The sequence below is a fragment of the Chrysochloris asiatica genome, unplaced genomic scaffold, assembly GCF_000296735.1.
Source record: "Chrysochloris asiatica unplaced genomic scaffold, ChrAsi1.0 scaffold00409, whole genome shotgun sequence".
In the NCBI taxonomy this organism is placed as follows: Eukaryota; Metazoa; Chordata; class Mammalia; order Afrosoricida; family Chrysochloridae; genus Chrysochloris; species Chrysochloris asiatica.
Window position 1 is genome coordinate 1,523,399 of NW_006408927.1, and position 15,454 is coordinate 1,538,852.

At 54.1% G+C, this 15,454-nt stretch overlaps 1 protein-coding gene across 1 annotated transcript; it reads left to right on the top strand.

Annotated features, from left to right (window-relative positions):
• Nucleotides 1–3,958: 3,958 nt before the first annotated feature.
• Nucleotides 3,959–13,481, top strand: PLK5 (polo-like kinase 5). Its single transcript, XM_006876752.1, has 15 exons — nucleotides 3,959–4,069; nucleotides 4,998–5,111; nucleotides 5,320–5,436; nucleotides 6,124–6,253; nucleotides 6,331–6,418; nucleotides 6,522–6,617; nucleotides 7,170–7,368; nucleotides 7,561–7,687; nucleotides 7,906–7,982; nucleotides 8,491–8,575; nucleotides 8,726–8,803; nucleotides 10,368–10,536; nucleotides 11,284–11,413; nucleotides 11,491–11,604; nucleotides 13,296–13,481. The coding sequence occupies exons 1-15, from the start codon at nucleotides 3,959–3,961 to the stop codon at nucleotides 13,479–13,481; spliced, it is 1,821 nt and encodes a 606-aa protein (XP_006876814.1).
• The last annotated feature ends 1,973 nt before the right edge of the window (nucleotides 13,482–15,454 follow it).

The window sequence follows — 15,454 nt, forward strand, 5'->3', positions numbered from 1 at the left end:
CATGTCCCCTCATTTTTATCTTGGGCTGGCAATTCTGAGGAATAATCTACTCAGTTCCTCAGAGGGTCCTCCATGAGCTTAACCCCAGGTGCCCACAGTAGTAACTAGTTTTGCCCAATTCTCTCCGCAGCCCATTAATTCCTGCTTTCCAGACCAACCCCCTGCACCAAACCCTTGCCTCAGGCTCTGCACTGGGGGAGTGCAGACTGAGACCGACAGAGAGACAAGCAGCCCACTTTGGTCTTCCCTGGGAGCAAAACAAACTGTATCCATTGTTGGACAATGTTATCAGGGGTGGGGGTGGGGGTGAGGAGGAAGGAAAAGGACAAAGGGCCTCAGAACGGAGCCCTTGGCACCAGGAGGTAGAGCCTGGTGGAGAACCAAGAAGATGTGACAAAGAGGTGGGAGGCAGGAGAAAGTTTCTAGAAGGGGCCCCCATTGGAGGACACCGAGAGGCTGAGGGAACACGGACAAGAGTTGGTTCTGCAGGGAGGTGGAAGATCAGAGAGCCTGGGCACCCGATTTCTGTGACCCCAGTTTCAAAACCAGTACCACAATCACAGGGTTTCTGGGATGTGGTTGGCAGTGGTGACCCTTCCCACCACTCTGCTCATGAGGCCCAGCGTGAGCCCAAAGACACAGGGACAGACATGGGTTTGACAGGTCAGGAGCCCAGATGTGGGCTGAGTCACATCTTCCCGTTCTGGGATGTTCCCTCCACTCTGCCTAGCTCCTTCCAGAAGGACTGGCGCCCAGCCCTGTGAGCCACCCGAGGTCTCTGGGGAGTCCAGCGGCCAAAGCTGTCTCAGCAGTTGCCCTTCTACCTGCGGCAGGTATTTTAAGCTGAGCTGCAAGCTCGACTCCTGGGGAGTCTGCTGAGTCTGGGAGTCATCTCAGGTCAGCGGGAGAGTGGAGACAGAGGAAATACGCTCCGGGGACAGGTTGTAGGGGTGTGGGGGAATCATCGCCCACGTAGGAGGCCTACCTGCCTCCACCCTACCCCAGGAGTCCTGGGGGTGGGGGGTGGGTGTCAAATGGTGCCTCAGTTTCCCCTTTTGTAAAATGGGGACAGATCGACTTGGCATCATCTAATACTAATACCACCCAAATAGACATATCAGCTGTGTTTTCTGGGAAATTGGCAATCTAATGATGTATATATATATAGTTGTTTCCCATTTCACTGCAATTGTAAAATGTCATTTATTGTAGAATGAGGATTCCAAGAAAGGAAGATGAACGTCTGGGTTTCCCTACCTGGTTCCTGAACCCAAGGCCTGACCCTCCTTCTGATATGCAGGTACCTCAAGTCTGAAGCCCCAAACTGGGACACCACCCCCCTGGAGGGGGGTCTAAATTCACCCTTATTGAGCTTTCCTTTATGTTTGAATTGACGTAAAATTCACATACTAAAAGTAGCCATTTTAGAGTGTACAACTCAGGGAATTTAGTAGGTTCACAATGACATGTACCATCACCACTACCTAGTTCTAGAACATTCTTATCACCCCACTCAGAAACCCTGCGTCCATCAGCAATCACTCTCCACCCTCTTTCCACAGCCCCTGACAATCATGAATCCACTCGGTTTTAAGCATGTCACATAAGTGGAATCAAACAATATTCTCAAATCACTGTGTCTGACTTCTATTGCTAGTCACCATGTTTTCAAGGTTCATCTATGTTGCAGGGTGTATCAGAGCTTCATTCCTCTTTACGACTGAACGCATTTCCTCATGTGGATGGACCACACTGTGTTAATGGGTCCATTCCTCTGCTTTCTCTTGCTTCTAAACCCTCACCCCATCTGTCCTTCTGGTCTATATTTCCAACTGTGTGCTTCCTGTCACTCTCCAGGGCTGACCTGTTAGTTCCCTCCCCAGCACCTGTTCCGTAGGTAGGTAGGTTTTTGTTGGAAAAATAAATGAAATGGATGAAGAGGAGAGGATAGGAAGAGAGTAAGGACAGGGAGCGCTTTAGGAAGTGTTCCTGGGAAGGACAGGGTGGCACAGAGGGGTTGGTCCACAGGAAGCCAAAGTTGTCTCTGGCCTTTGTAGAACGGGGATGGCATTTGAGGCTCTGTCTCAGCTGCCCCTGGAAGCTCTGGGACCAGGTGAGTCCTAGGGACAGTTGGTAGAGGGGCCCAGGCAGGGTGGGGGAGGAGCTCTCTACTCACAGGGGTGTATACACGGATGAGGGGGTCTTCTGGGTCCGCAATGCAGTGGAGGCTCAGCCAGAAAATACAGCCAAGAGGACAGCCAGGAAGCTGGGGAGAGAGCTGGTCTTCGGGCAGCAGGCATCAGCTGACCAGGCTTTGAGGCTCAGGGCCAGCATCTTCTGACTTCTCTTCTGCTTGATGTTTGGGCAGCTCAGTGCCCGCCACAGTATGAGGGCTCCACCTGATACCTCTCCAGGGTCTTCTGGGGTGAGGTGTCTGGGGGCACACGTCCAGCTGGGGCCCAGCAATTCTGGGTTTGAATGTGTCTCCTCTGGCCTCAGTTTCCTCAACAGAGACAATGGCTTGGAATACCTACCTCCTGGAAAGGGCTTCTGGGAACCTTCCCATACCTTCTGACCAGGTTAAGTCTTGGGACAAGCTCCTTATAGTTCCAAGGAGAGCCAGGCCAGATGTATCTCGGCTTTACAGAACCCAGTACAGACTCTGCACACAGACTCGGATGAACGCATACGGACGGAAGTGTGCTCTCCAAGAGGAATTGGCTCTGTGTCCCCGTGGATTCCAGGGTGACAGTGACACGAGGGCTGCCCACCATCCAGTACTCTGTCCCCACGTCTCATTAGCAGGAGACTCAGGCCAGAGCCAGCTGGCTCCCAAATCCTTGGCTAGACCCCCAGGAAAGAGGCTGAGTGCTGCACCATCCCACACACTGGGGCCCCTTGTGGGGTCCCTCATGTCCTGTTCATCCCCATTCGACACACTACACAGGCAGACACATGACAAGTCAGAGGGTGTTTTCTGTCCCCTGGTGTTGTGGCCAGCCGGATACGGAAATCTGTTCTCTGGAAAATTCCGAAGGCTGATTCCAGAGCCCTGCTAACCCCTCCCCAGTCGTGGTGTTATGTAACCATTGGGGATTAATGCTGTGCACACAGGCAGCTGCCTGGATTCAAATCCAGCCCATATCCTTCCCTGGCCTGGTAAGGATTTAAACTCTCTGGGCCTCAGTGTACTCACCTGTAAAGTGGGAGCAAGTCTGTCCCAGTGTCCCAGGGCTGGTGAGAGGCTGGACTGGGAGAATACAAGAAAGGGTGTGTGAGCTGAATGTGGGGCACCACAGGGCTCACGGGTTCCCCCACCTTCCCCAGAGTGTCCACACCTGCCCAGTGTCTTCTTGTCAAAGGGGTCCCTGGAGCTCACCATTGGCTGTCTCAGTCCTCAGCCCTATCCCTGTCCAGGACCTCCCTCCCCCAACTCCAGCTTCCCTATAAATTCTGCATTCTGACTCCAGGCTTGCTTTATCGTGGTCCCTCCAGGACACAGAGATGACTAACACCCGCAGACACACTTACATTCAGACACAGAGCCACGGAATACACATCTGGAGATATAGCACAGCACACGGTCACATGAAGGCACACACGCCCGTGTTGGACAGACACACGCCGTGGGTCTTTGGAGAGTGGATCCCTCTGTTGAGGGGGATGCGGAGGTAATCCCTCTGGGCCCCAGTTTCCAGTTCTGCTAAATGGGTGCGCCGGCGGTTCTCAGCACCCGCCCGGCGCCATCCCTGTCCCTGTCCTCCCTCCCACCCAGCGTTCCCGCGCCCCAGCGCCCCCGCGCCAGCCCCCTCCTGCCGCACCCTTTCCCTCCGAAACGCCCGGACTCCGCCCTCCCGTCCCCGCGACCAATAAGACGCGTCGGGGCGGTGACAGTTCCAGAGCGGTGGTGGTTCGGGGTGCGCCGAAGCTGCGCCCGCGCCAGTTCCCTAGGCGCACGATGGAACCCGGACCGCGGCGGCGGCGGCGCAGAAGCCGCCAGTTGGTGGCCGCATTTCTGCGCGACCCGGGCTCTGGGCGCGTTTACCGGCGCGGGAAGCTGATTGGCAAGGTGAGGCCCCTCTTGCTTGGTCCGAGGTGGGGGACGCGCACGACCTGTCGCCTAGGTGCCCTGGATGCGGGTCGGGCGAATTCGGGGTCTACATCTGGTGGGCGTGGGCTGTGCGCCCGAGTCCGTGGCGCGAATCGTGTGGCGGGAACGGTGCCTGGCGTGTTGGGCCGTGTGTCCAGGGGCTAGAAATGTGGATGTGTTGGGACTTGGTGCCTGGGTGTATAACTCGTTCAGTGTGGAGTCTCCAGGTGTGTGTGCGTGGTTTTATGGTTCCAGGTATGTGTGTCTGATGTGAGTGTTATACGTTTTGTGCCTTCTGTGTGTGGTGTACTGCGCGTCCGTGTGTTGTGTGTATGTGTGCTACATTGTGTGTCTCTGTGTATGTGTTGTGTGCTGTGTTGTGTCTGTGTGTTGTGTGTCTGTGTGGTGTTGTGTGTCTGCATGCATTGTGTATCTGTGTGCTGTGTTGTGTGTTCATGGGTGTGTTTTTTGTTCTGGTTTGTGTTGTGTGTCTGTGTGTCCATGTGTCTGTGTTGTCTGTCTGTCTGTCTTTGTGTTGTGTGTCTGGGCGTTGTGTTGGGTCTCTGTGTATGTGTGTCCATGTGTCTGTGTTTGTCTGTCTCTGTGTATGTGTTGTGTGTGCATTGTGTTGGGTCTCTGTGTCTGTGTGTTGTGTGTCTGCATGCTGTATTTGTATCTATGTTGTCTGTCTGTCTCTGTGTATGTGTTGTGTGTCTGGGCGTTGTGTGTCCATGGGCTGTGTGCCCAGAGGTAGGATGTGAGCTATGTGTCCACACTTCTCAGCGTGTGTCTAGTTATCGGTGTGTGTGTGTGAATGAACCTGGCCACACCTCACTCACTAATGACCCACCTGTCTGCACATCTAGGCACACCTGTCCACTGAATGGGCGAATTCTCTTCCTCACAGGGCGCCTTCAGCCGCTGCTACAAACTAATAGACATGTCCACCAGTGTTGTGTTCGCCCTCAAGGTGGTGCCGCGAAGTGGGGGTGGGGCCGGGCGGCTGCGCCCACGGGGGAAGGTATATATAAATCCCTATCTGTGCCCACGGGCCCTATGTCCAAAGAGGTTTCCCAGATGGGTCCCTGCCCTTTCCTGGGGAGGGGAGAGACTGGGTGCTCGTAAGCATGAATGGTGGAGTGTGTGCACACCCGGACGGTGGAGTGTGTGCACACATGAATGACACACGGACGGTGGAGTGTGTGCACACATGAAGGCCGTGCCCACAGGTGGAGCGGGAGATCGCTCTGCACAGCCATTTGCGACACCGCAACATCGTGGCCCTGCATGGACACTTTGCTGACCGTGACCATGTGTACATGGTACTGGAGTACTGTAGCCGCCAGGTACCTTGGGGAAGGGTTGAGGGTAAGGGAAGCAGGACAGAGGCAGTGCTCACCCCGTGTCTACCTGTACTTACCTGTGGTCACATTCCCATGAATGTGCCCTCTACTAGTGTCCAGTCTTCAGTACTTCTTGTGGCCAAATATGCCCATCTGTGCCCATCAGTCACTCACCTGTGTCCACCTGTGATGTGGTCACGAGGCTAATTTAACTTATTTGCTTCCTTTTGAGTCCACTTGGAGTCATCCATGCTCACATGAGCTGACTTGGACTCACCTGTGGTGATCTGTGCCCACCTAGAACTCATAGATGCCTTCAATTCACTTTGCCCACTCAGCACACCTGAACTCACCTGTGTCCATTTGTGCCCACCTATGCCCACTCTGTGTACCTGTGATCATATATGGTCCTTCTCAAACTCACTTCAAACTCAAACCATCTGGGCCTATCTTAACTCATATGTTCGGATTTGGGTACCTCTAAACTCACTCATGCTCATCTATGTCCACCTGAGCTCACCTGTGGTCATCTGTGCCCATCCCACAATCAGCCATGTCCACCTTGGCCAAGTTGAGTGTACCTTTGCTTTGTTGGGCCCCTTGAACTCATGATGCCCACCTGACCTGAGCTCATCTGTGCTCACCTGTGTCTACCTGGCCCTGCGGCTTTGGCCTGCCCACCACCTGCAGTCTTTGGCCCACGTGCTGAAGGCACGGCAGACCCTGACGGAACCGGAGGTGCGCTATTACCTGCGGGGCCTAGTCAGTGGCCTGCGCTACTTGCACCAGCGGCGTATTGTGCATCGAGACCTGAAGCTCAGTGAGTGCCATGGAGGGGGCTCTTGGGGGGCTTCCCCTTGTGCAGCTTCTCCTTCACCCTCACTCCTCTGCTGGCAGGTAACTTCTTCCTTAACAAGAACATGGAGGTGAAGATTGGAGACCTGGGACTGGCCGTCAAGGTGGGGCCGGGGGGGCGCTGCCACAGGTGAGACTGGGAGGCTCTGAGAGGTCCCTTTGGGTGGGCACAGGTGAGATCTGAGTGTGACATGGAGGTCCAGACTCCTGAACCCCTACTCTCCCTCTCCCAGGGTACTCTGTGGGACCCCAAACTTCTTGGCCCCTGAGGTGGTTTCCAGAAATGGACACTCCTGCCAGTCAGACATCTGGGCTCTGGGCTGCATCATGTAAGTGGGTTCCCAGGCTGCCTGGGGCTGCGGGTGCGGGCAGGACTGCCCAGGTGGGACCAGGTATGGACAGGTGGGAGCACATGCAACTAGGGCAGGGCAGGTGAAACAGGTACCAGAGAGTTTGAATGAGGCGGTAGGCTGGTATGAGCATGCACAGAACAGGTGTGTGCAGATGTGGGCTAGGTGGGAACATGCACCTGTCAGCATAGGTGGAGATGTGTGTGTCAGGGAGGACAGGTGTGCGCAGATGTGGACAGGGAGCTGCTCAGATAGGTCAGGGCATGTGTCACTATGTTAACGGGTCACATACATGCAGAAGTAGCGCAGGTGTGGGATAGGTGCAGACAGGTGCTGGTATCCCCTAGCAGGTGGGGGGAGTGGCTGTGGCCAGTGATGTGAAGTGGAAGCCGAGTAACAGGGTACGTAAAGAATTGGAGTGTGTGGGTAGGTCTGGCCAGGTGTGCACAGGTAGATGCAAGCAAACCCTGGATGACATACAGGATAGATGCAAGCAAACACCCAAGTTCCTAGCCCCTCCACTTGGCCCAGGTATACGGTGTTGACCGGCGCCCCGCCCTTCACGGCAACACGATTGTCAGAGATGTACCAAAACATCCGTGCCGGCCACTACCCTGAGCCTGTGCACCTGTCACCCAATGCGCGAAACCTCATAGCCCGCCTCCTGGCACCCAATCCTGCTGAGCGGCCCAGTCTGGATCATGTGCTGCAGGATGCATTCTTCACGCAGGTGGGCAACGCCCCTGCATCCACACAACCTGGGAGTGGGAGCGTGCAGGGGCGGGTTAAGCAGTAAGTAAGGTATGAACAGGCTTACTCGTGCGTATTTACTAATCTGTCCCTGCATGCACCTTGCTAATTGGGTAACCTGCCCATGCTGGGGTACCTGAGCCCGTGGCTGACTCCAACATTTCCTCTGAAGGGTTTCACTCCAGACCGACTCCCCCCCCACTCCTGCCACAGCCCACCCATCTTTGCCATCCCACAGCCCCTGGGCAGGCTGTTCCGGAAAGTGGGCCAGCTGCTGCTGACCCAGTGCCGACCACCCTGTGAGTACCTCACCTTCCCACACCTGTCCACCTCCAACCCCAATGCTTGATCTCACCTGCCCATGCCTGCCCCTCATCTGCCTATAGCTCCCCCTCACCTGCCCAACACCGATCCCAACCCCACCTGCTCCACAGCATCTCCACACCTTGGCGGAGATGGATGTGGGGGGCAGGTGCCTCTGACCCCCACATGGATCCAAGCCCTGTGCCTCCCCTAGGTCCCTTCACTCCCAAAGATACCTCAGGACCCGAAGAGCAGGGTCCAGAGCTGGAATCCATGGAGTGGGGCAGTGAGGTGAGGAACTGGGGGCTAGGGGGCATGGACAGGTATGGACGGGTGTATGAAGGAATCCCTTTTCAAAGAGCCCCAGGGCCCACCCCCGCTGCCTCTGAACCCCCTCCTCCATTCAGTCTTCCCTGAACCCCTGGTCTGCTTACCCCCTCCCCATCGGGGCTCCCTCATCCTGGACCTCTTACCCTTTGCCATCCTGGTCTATGGGGCTGGGCCCATCTGTGTCCAGCTCTGTCCCGCCTGTCCAGGGCTTTCCCAAAGACCAACATCGCCCAGCTAATTCCATCCACTTGTTCATTCCATGCACATCACGGAGTGACTTGGAGGTGTGTTGAAGCAGCGTCTCAGTGGAAGCTTGTCTCTGTGTGTGCTTACTTGGCTCAGGGTTGGGCTGGGCTCAGGGAGAGGTCAGGGGTCTCCTGTAGGGGCTGCAGTGGGTCTGGGACACCTCACCCACCTGGGGCTTCTCCCAGACAGCTGGGTGCCCCTTCACCCTCTGCTCTCTTCTCAGGTTTCCTTGTCTGAGAGAGTGGCCCCCTGCCCCGAGGCCCCCATCCGCATGCTCACCCAAGGGAGCCTCCGGAGTGACCCTGAGGGTGAGCAGACCCCGGCCTTTCAGGAGTTGGTGACCCCACCTGTAAAATGGGACTGCTGTACAAACTCTTCTGGGTCAAAAGTTCACTTTTTCCTGGATGTGGACAGCCTGGGTCTGCCTGCCCCTCCCCTCCACTGCTCTGTCTTTCCAGGGTCGGAGCCGGGCCTGAGGTGGGAGGTGGAGATGGCCATTCAGAGTCTGCAGCTCTGCCTGGATGCTGGCTCCCCAGGTAGGAGCCTCACCCAGTCCACAGGGGGCTCGTCTCTCTTAATGTCCCAGGAACTCTGCCCCTTCCCCATCCAGACTTCTGGGCACTCTGGGCAGAATGGGGAGAAAGTGGCCTCAGTTTCCTTCCGGGGAACCCTAATGCTATGGAGGCTGTCGTTGTGCGCCATCTGGGCTGTACTTTCAGTAACTCAGGGGTCCTGGTGGTACAATGGCTCAGCACTCATCAGTTAATCAAAGGTTAGCAGCACCAACCTACCCAGCAGCTCTGCAAGGCTTGGGGCAGGACCTGGGGCTGGGCAGTTCATAGGGGCTGAGTGACATGAGTCAGAATTGGCTGCATGGCACCCAACAACACGACTGTTATCTGTATTCTGAGCAGCATGTTGCGGGCACCATCGGTTTCTTGGGGTCTGGGTCTCTCAAGTTCTGAATCCTGTTTGAGAGTCAGAGAGGAACGGAGCAGAGGGATGTTACATGGGACTGAGGCCCGCACCAAGCCCCCACCCCCTAGTCCCAGGACTCCAAACCTCCCCTAACCCATGGCTTCCTGCCTGTGTGGACAGGGAGCCCAAACCTCGAACATAGGTCACTGACCTGTGGCAAGACCTTCTTTGTCACATAATTCATTTCAATTTTTTTCCAGTCCAAGAAAGTTTTCAAGTTTTACTTAAGCACTTGGAGTCGATTCTTTCTCTTCTTTAAAAAATTTTTTTAACCAGAATTAAAAAGCCATTTTAGATTTGCAGAAAATTTGCAGAGAATGTAAAGCGTATCCTTCCCCCCTCCAGCTTCTCCTCTTGTGAACACTTGTTATCACTGAGAAACTGACACGGGGATCCCATTAACACCCTGTTTCTGTTCCATGGCCTTATCTGCGTCCCCACATTGTATCACATGCTTTTTATTTTCAAGTCATTTTGAAATTTGATAGTTTTTATTTTATTGTTGTTGAAAATGTACCTTGCAAAACACATAGCCATTCAATAATTTCTACAAGTACAATTGAGAAACAACTCTCCTTTCCTGAATTGGCCCTCTCTCATAATAAAAACTCTCTGCCCCCCAAGTTTCCTAACGAATCTTTTGAATTGCTGTTGTCAGTTTGATTCCATATAGTTTGGCTTTTTCGTGGAGATCATGCTTGAAGAGTGCAGTCTCACAGCAGACACTCTTTAACAGTAAGCCCAACTATTACTTGGTTTAAAGATTTCAGGGGATAGTTTTGGTTGAAGGTCTAAAGATTATTTTAGGGCATCGTTTCAGAGGTTCCTCCAGCCTCCACAGATCCAGAAAGTCTGGATTCCATAGGAACTTACAATTCTGTGCTGCAGTTACCCTGTTTTGATCAGATTCTTTTAAAATATAAAATTTAAATAAAAATTAAATAAAGCTTAATAGTATGATCAGTATACCAGAAGCATCTTGTAAACCCATGGTCCCCAATACCGCCCTGAAAAGAAAGATTTGGTCATCTGTTTCTTGGACGTCTTTTGATAAAGCTACCACGCCCCTGCCCAGCCCCTGCCCCTTACCTCTGGCTCAGCTCACCTCATCTTTGTGCCCAGCTATGCAGGAACCCCCAGGAGAGCATGTCCCAGGAACTTTGCCCCTCCTCTGGGCCCCCAAGTGGGTGGATTATTCCAGCAAGTATGGCTTTGGTTACCATCTGTCAGATGGAGGCAGTGGAGTTCTGTTCCGGGATGGCACCCACATGGCCCTCCGCCCCCCAAGAAGGTAAGCAGGAACGTTCCTGTCTTCTGAGTGCAGACTCTCCCCTCACCTTCTTTCCTTCATTCCCCGACTATTTTAATAAGCACCTACTGTGTGCACCGACGCTGCCTGGTAGGGGAGACAAACAAATGAATGACTAAGTTGAATCAGGTAGAACTTTTCTGGAGGACATGAAGAGGGTGAGGTGGCAGACAGGGAGGGGAAGGCCAAGGTGGGAAGATGGCAGAAGGCTTGGCTTGGGGTGCATGGGAACCTCAGCATAGACTCACCACCGTTGACACAGAGACATCTCAGAGGAGAGGCTGCACAAGTCTGGAGTTCAAGTTCAGGGTTGAGGCCAAGGTTAGTTAAGCACAGGGGTGGGGTGTCTTAGTTCCCTAGGGCTGCTGTAACAAGACCCATCACAAGTGGATGACTTTCAGAACAAGGATTTACTTCCTCACAAGTTTGGAGGTGAAGTTCCTGGGTGGTGCCAACAGTTGAGTGCTTGATAAGTAGTCAGAAGGTTGGCGGTTTGAATCCACCCAGAGACACCTGAGAAGACAGGGCTGCTTCTGAAAGTTCATAGCCTTGAACCCTATGGAGCAGCCGTGCTCTGCACAGGAGGGACGCTGTGCGTTGGAACGGAAGGCAACAACGCAGAAATCTGAACTGAGTGCGCTGGTGTCTTGGTTAGCTCCACGAGGTCGGCGCTTCCTTGGCGTGTAGCCGGTCCTTACGTGGTGTCTGAAGTCGCTGTGCTCTCTCCAGCCAGGTCTGCTACGCCCCGGACCGCGGGAGACTGGAGACCTTCGCGCTGCGGGACGTGCCCAGCGCGCTCGGTGCCAAGTTGGCGGTCCTGCGTCTGTTCACGCGTCACCTGCAGCAGCAGCTGAGGGAGGTGAGGCTGCTGGGCGGGGCGGGCTGGGTAGCTGGAGACAGCAGGGTCCACTACCCCCGTGGCTGGTCTGCCCACAGGAGGGGGGCTCGCCCCGACCCGCTCCTCCGCCCGCTGGACCCAGTCTTTGCCTACTTCGCGTCCTGGTGTCCGATCAGGCCTCGGTGCTCCTCTTCAGCGACGGCACGGTGCAGGTGAGGGTTGTGTGTGTGTGTGGGGGGACACCGAGCGGGACACACTTTTCAGGAATGGCTCCAGGCTCTGGCTGCTGGGAAGCCGAAGAAGAGGAAGTGTTGGCTCCCAGACTCAAACCCTGCCAGAACCAAGCTCAAACCTATGGAAGCGGCAGCAGAATGCCATCTTGGCTCATCTCCCGTGCGATGTCACTTGAGGGGAAATCCATTTTTAGGGCGCATGTTTCCTAAGTGGTGCTAAGGGTTTCCAGGAGTCTGGTCCGTCTTCTCATTGGCTTTTAAAGCAATCGTGTAGAACACTGCAGTAGTTTATCTACTAGCAGTTAGAGTACAAAATCTGTGTACACACCAGGGGGTGGGAGGGGTGGGGGTGCTTGTCCCTGACCTGGGCTGGGGTGGCCGTAAGTTAGGGAGAAAGGCTTGCAGATGGCCCTGCTTGAAAACTGGGGAATTTGATACTCCTGGTGGCGCAGCGGTTAAGCACTCAGCTGCTAACAGAAAGCTGGAGGATTCAGACCGCCCAGCATCTCTGTAGAAGAAAGCCCTGCTTCTGTAAGGATGAGCCCATTGCTGACACCCAGCGACCCGATGAGACAGAGCAGACCTACCACATAGGGTCTCCAAGGCTGTACTCTGTGTGGAAGCAGACGGGGGACGTTCTCTGGAAATGCTGCTGAGAGAGTTCAAACCGCTGAGCACCTAAGCTCGGTGCCACTAGGCCATTGGCGGTGTTGAATGCCATCCCGTCGGTTCCGACTCGAAGTGACCCTATATAGGGATGCTGAGGGGTGCTGGTGGGTTTGATCTGCCAACCGTGTGGGTAACTGTCCAGTGCTTTTCCTACAGTGTCACACCAGGACTCCTGGGAAATCTTATGGGGTAGTTCTGCTCTGTCATTTGCGGTTACTGTGAGTCGGAGTGGACCCAACATGACCCCAAACACCAAGAATTCACTCTAGGGAGCGCTGGGACTGTGGGAGGCTGGAGTTTCAGAGTCCACGTTCTGAGAATTTCTTGGCTTTTTGGAGCCTTCTTTACAGGGTCACTATGAGTGGGAACTGACTCAACAACACGTAACACACACACATACACATGATCTCTGGTGAACAGAGTTGGTGGTGCCCTGGGTTAAGCATTGGGCTGCTAACCATAAGGTTGATGGTTCAAACCCACCACCCTCTCCATGGGAGAAAGATGAGACTTTCTGCTCCCATAAAGATTTACAGCCTTGGAAACCTTATACAGGGTCACCATGAGTCAGAACTGACTTGACGGTTACTGAACAGCAACAATTCCAAGGGCTCTGGTGGTGCAATGGTTAAGCACTCAGCTGCTAACTGAACAGTCGGCGGCTCTAACTACCAGAGGCTCCGTGGCCATTTGCTTCTAGGAGGATGACGAACTAGGAAACCCTAAGGGGACTGGGAGTCGGAATGAACGTGACGGCATCCAACAACACTTAGAAAAGGACAGTGATGTCCCCAGGCCCCAGAGTTACTGTAAAGAGCATCATGGTGGGGTTACCCTGGGTGCTTTGTAGTGGGGAGTAACCTCTGAGCCTCCATGTACCTTTGGCTCCGGACTTGGAGCACTTGTGTGTGTGGCCAGCGCTCTTGTCTTTCCTCCTGGAGTGTCCAGGCTTGGCAGCTGGGGGAGCCTTGTTACCTCCACCTGGGCTCTTTCCTTGGCAGGTCAGCTGCACCGATCAGCAGGCTCAGCTGGTGCTGACTGGAGAAGGCGAGAACCTGCTCTTCAGCTTCTGGGAACGGGGCCAGCCCATCACCTCCTGCTTGCTGGGCACCCTGAGGAGCCGAGGCTGCACCCCACCCAGCCGCCAGCGCCTTCACCATGCTCTCCGCATGCTTCAGAGTATCTAGTAGACCTGAGGGGCAGTGTGGACTTCTGCCTGGCAACACTTTTCTTCCTGGGGCTCGCCCAGAGGGCTTGGCCTTGGGTGGCGTGCAGGGGGCATGACTGTTCACCCCAACTTTTGTCTTGTCTTGTTGGTTTCTCATTAAAAGAAATCTTGACTCTGTCCTACGGTCATCTCTCTTATCAGCACCAGCGATCTTATCATGACAAGGGAACAGTCAAGTGGTATGTGATGTAGAGGCCACTTAAAAAAAGAAGTTCCCACCTGTCCAAACATGTATCTGTGCATGCATGTGTGTGTACAAGAGGTAGGCATGGAAGTGTGAGCAAAGCCACCTTTGTCAGCATCGAAGAAGCAACTGCTCATTTAAAAAGTACCCTCATCCATGAAAGCAGGGATTCTCAGTGGGGGGATTCTGTCCCCAGGGGACACAGGGTAATGCCTGGGGACATTTGTGGCTGTCACCACTGGGAGAAAGGGTGCTACTGGGATTGCATGGGTGGAGCCTAAGGGTGCTGCTCAACACCCTACAGAGCCCAGGATGCCCCACCCCAGAGAAGGAATGGTCCCCTGACCCTCAGGCTTACATGCCAACAGTGTTGATACAGAGACCCTACTTTAGAAATATCAACTGAAATTTTTACAGTTGTAATGCTTAATTTCCCAGTGCATATTTCTGTTCTCATCTGAAACAAACCATAAAAGTGGAAAATACACCCCCCCACCCCCCCATGAGAGCACACGTGTCCTTCAGCTCATAACGTTCATCAGCAGAGCTCGGGGCTGCACCTGGGGGGCTGGAGGTGGGGAATCTCCCTCCTCCAGCATGCAATGCCACACACTTGCTCAGGTAACCCTTCCGAGGGCTCACAAGGAGCAACAGGTGGGCCCTGGCTCAGCTCAGAGTAGGGTGCCACGTCTGAGACTCCAGCGGGGGCAGCATGGGCCTGTCCAGGTCCTGTCCACTCGTCCTATTTACCATCAACTCTGGAAGTAAGTATGGACAGGGTCCTTGTGAGAAATTGCGACCTGAGTCTAAATGTGAGTCCTGGGTCCCTCCTGGTTGTGTCAGCTCCCATGTCTACGGCATCCTGCCGGGGGACGATGACTTGCTTTTCCCCTGTGACCCCACGTCTGGATGTGTTTCTGCATCGATGCCCCTCCTTCCACTTACGAACTGACAGAAAAGCTGGCATTTAGGAGCCTGGAGGGAGGGCCCGAAAGGACAGAATGGTCAGTGTTGTGTGTGGGAAGGAAGGGAGGACCCAGGGGTTAGTAGAGCTGATGGGTCAGGAGGTTGCATGCCTTGGTGTGGCTGGGCCTAGGAGGAGAGGAGAAGTTGTATGAAATGGTGGTGGGGTGGAGGGGGGGCAGTGTGAAAGATCCCCTGGGGAAGCTGAGAGGACGGGGTGCAGCGAGATAGGAGGCAGTGGAAGAGGAAGGTAAACACTCTCATGAGCGTCGAGATCTTTTTCCAAGTTAACCTGTTGGCATTGCGTCCAATCTACCTCATAGCGGCTCTCTAGAGTGGAGTAGAACTTCCACATAGGGTTCTAAGGCCGTCAGTATTTCTGGAAGCAGACAGACAGCCTCATCTTTGTACTGAGAAGGAACTGGTGGATTCAAACTGCCGACTTTTTGGTTAGCAGCCAGGTGGTTTAATCACTGCACCCTCAAGACCCTTTAAAATGAAATTACTACTGAGGTGCAATTTATATGACAAGAAGGCAATCATGGAAAGTGCCATGTAGTGCCTCCACAACGCAGTGCAAACACCACCTCTGTCTAGTTCCAGAACCTTCTGTCACCCTAGAATGCTTCATAGACTTTGAAGACTTATTCTCCCATAGTGCTCTTCCTAGGCAACAACTAATCCATTTCCTGTCTCTGTGGATTTCCCTATTCTGGCTTCTTCACTGGGCATCATCCATGCTGGACACACATCAGTGCTTCATTCCCTTTTTTTTTTTTTTTTTT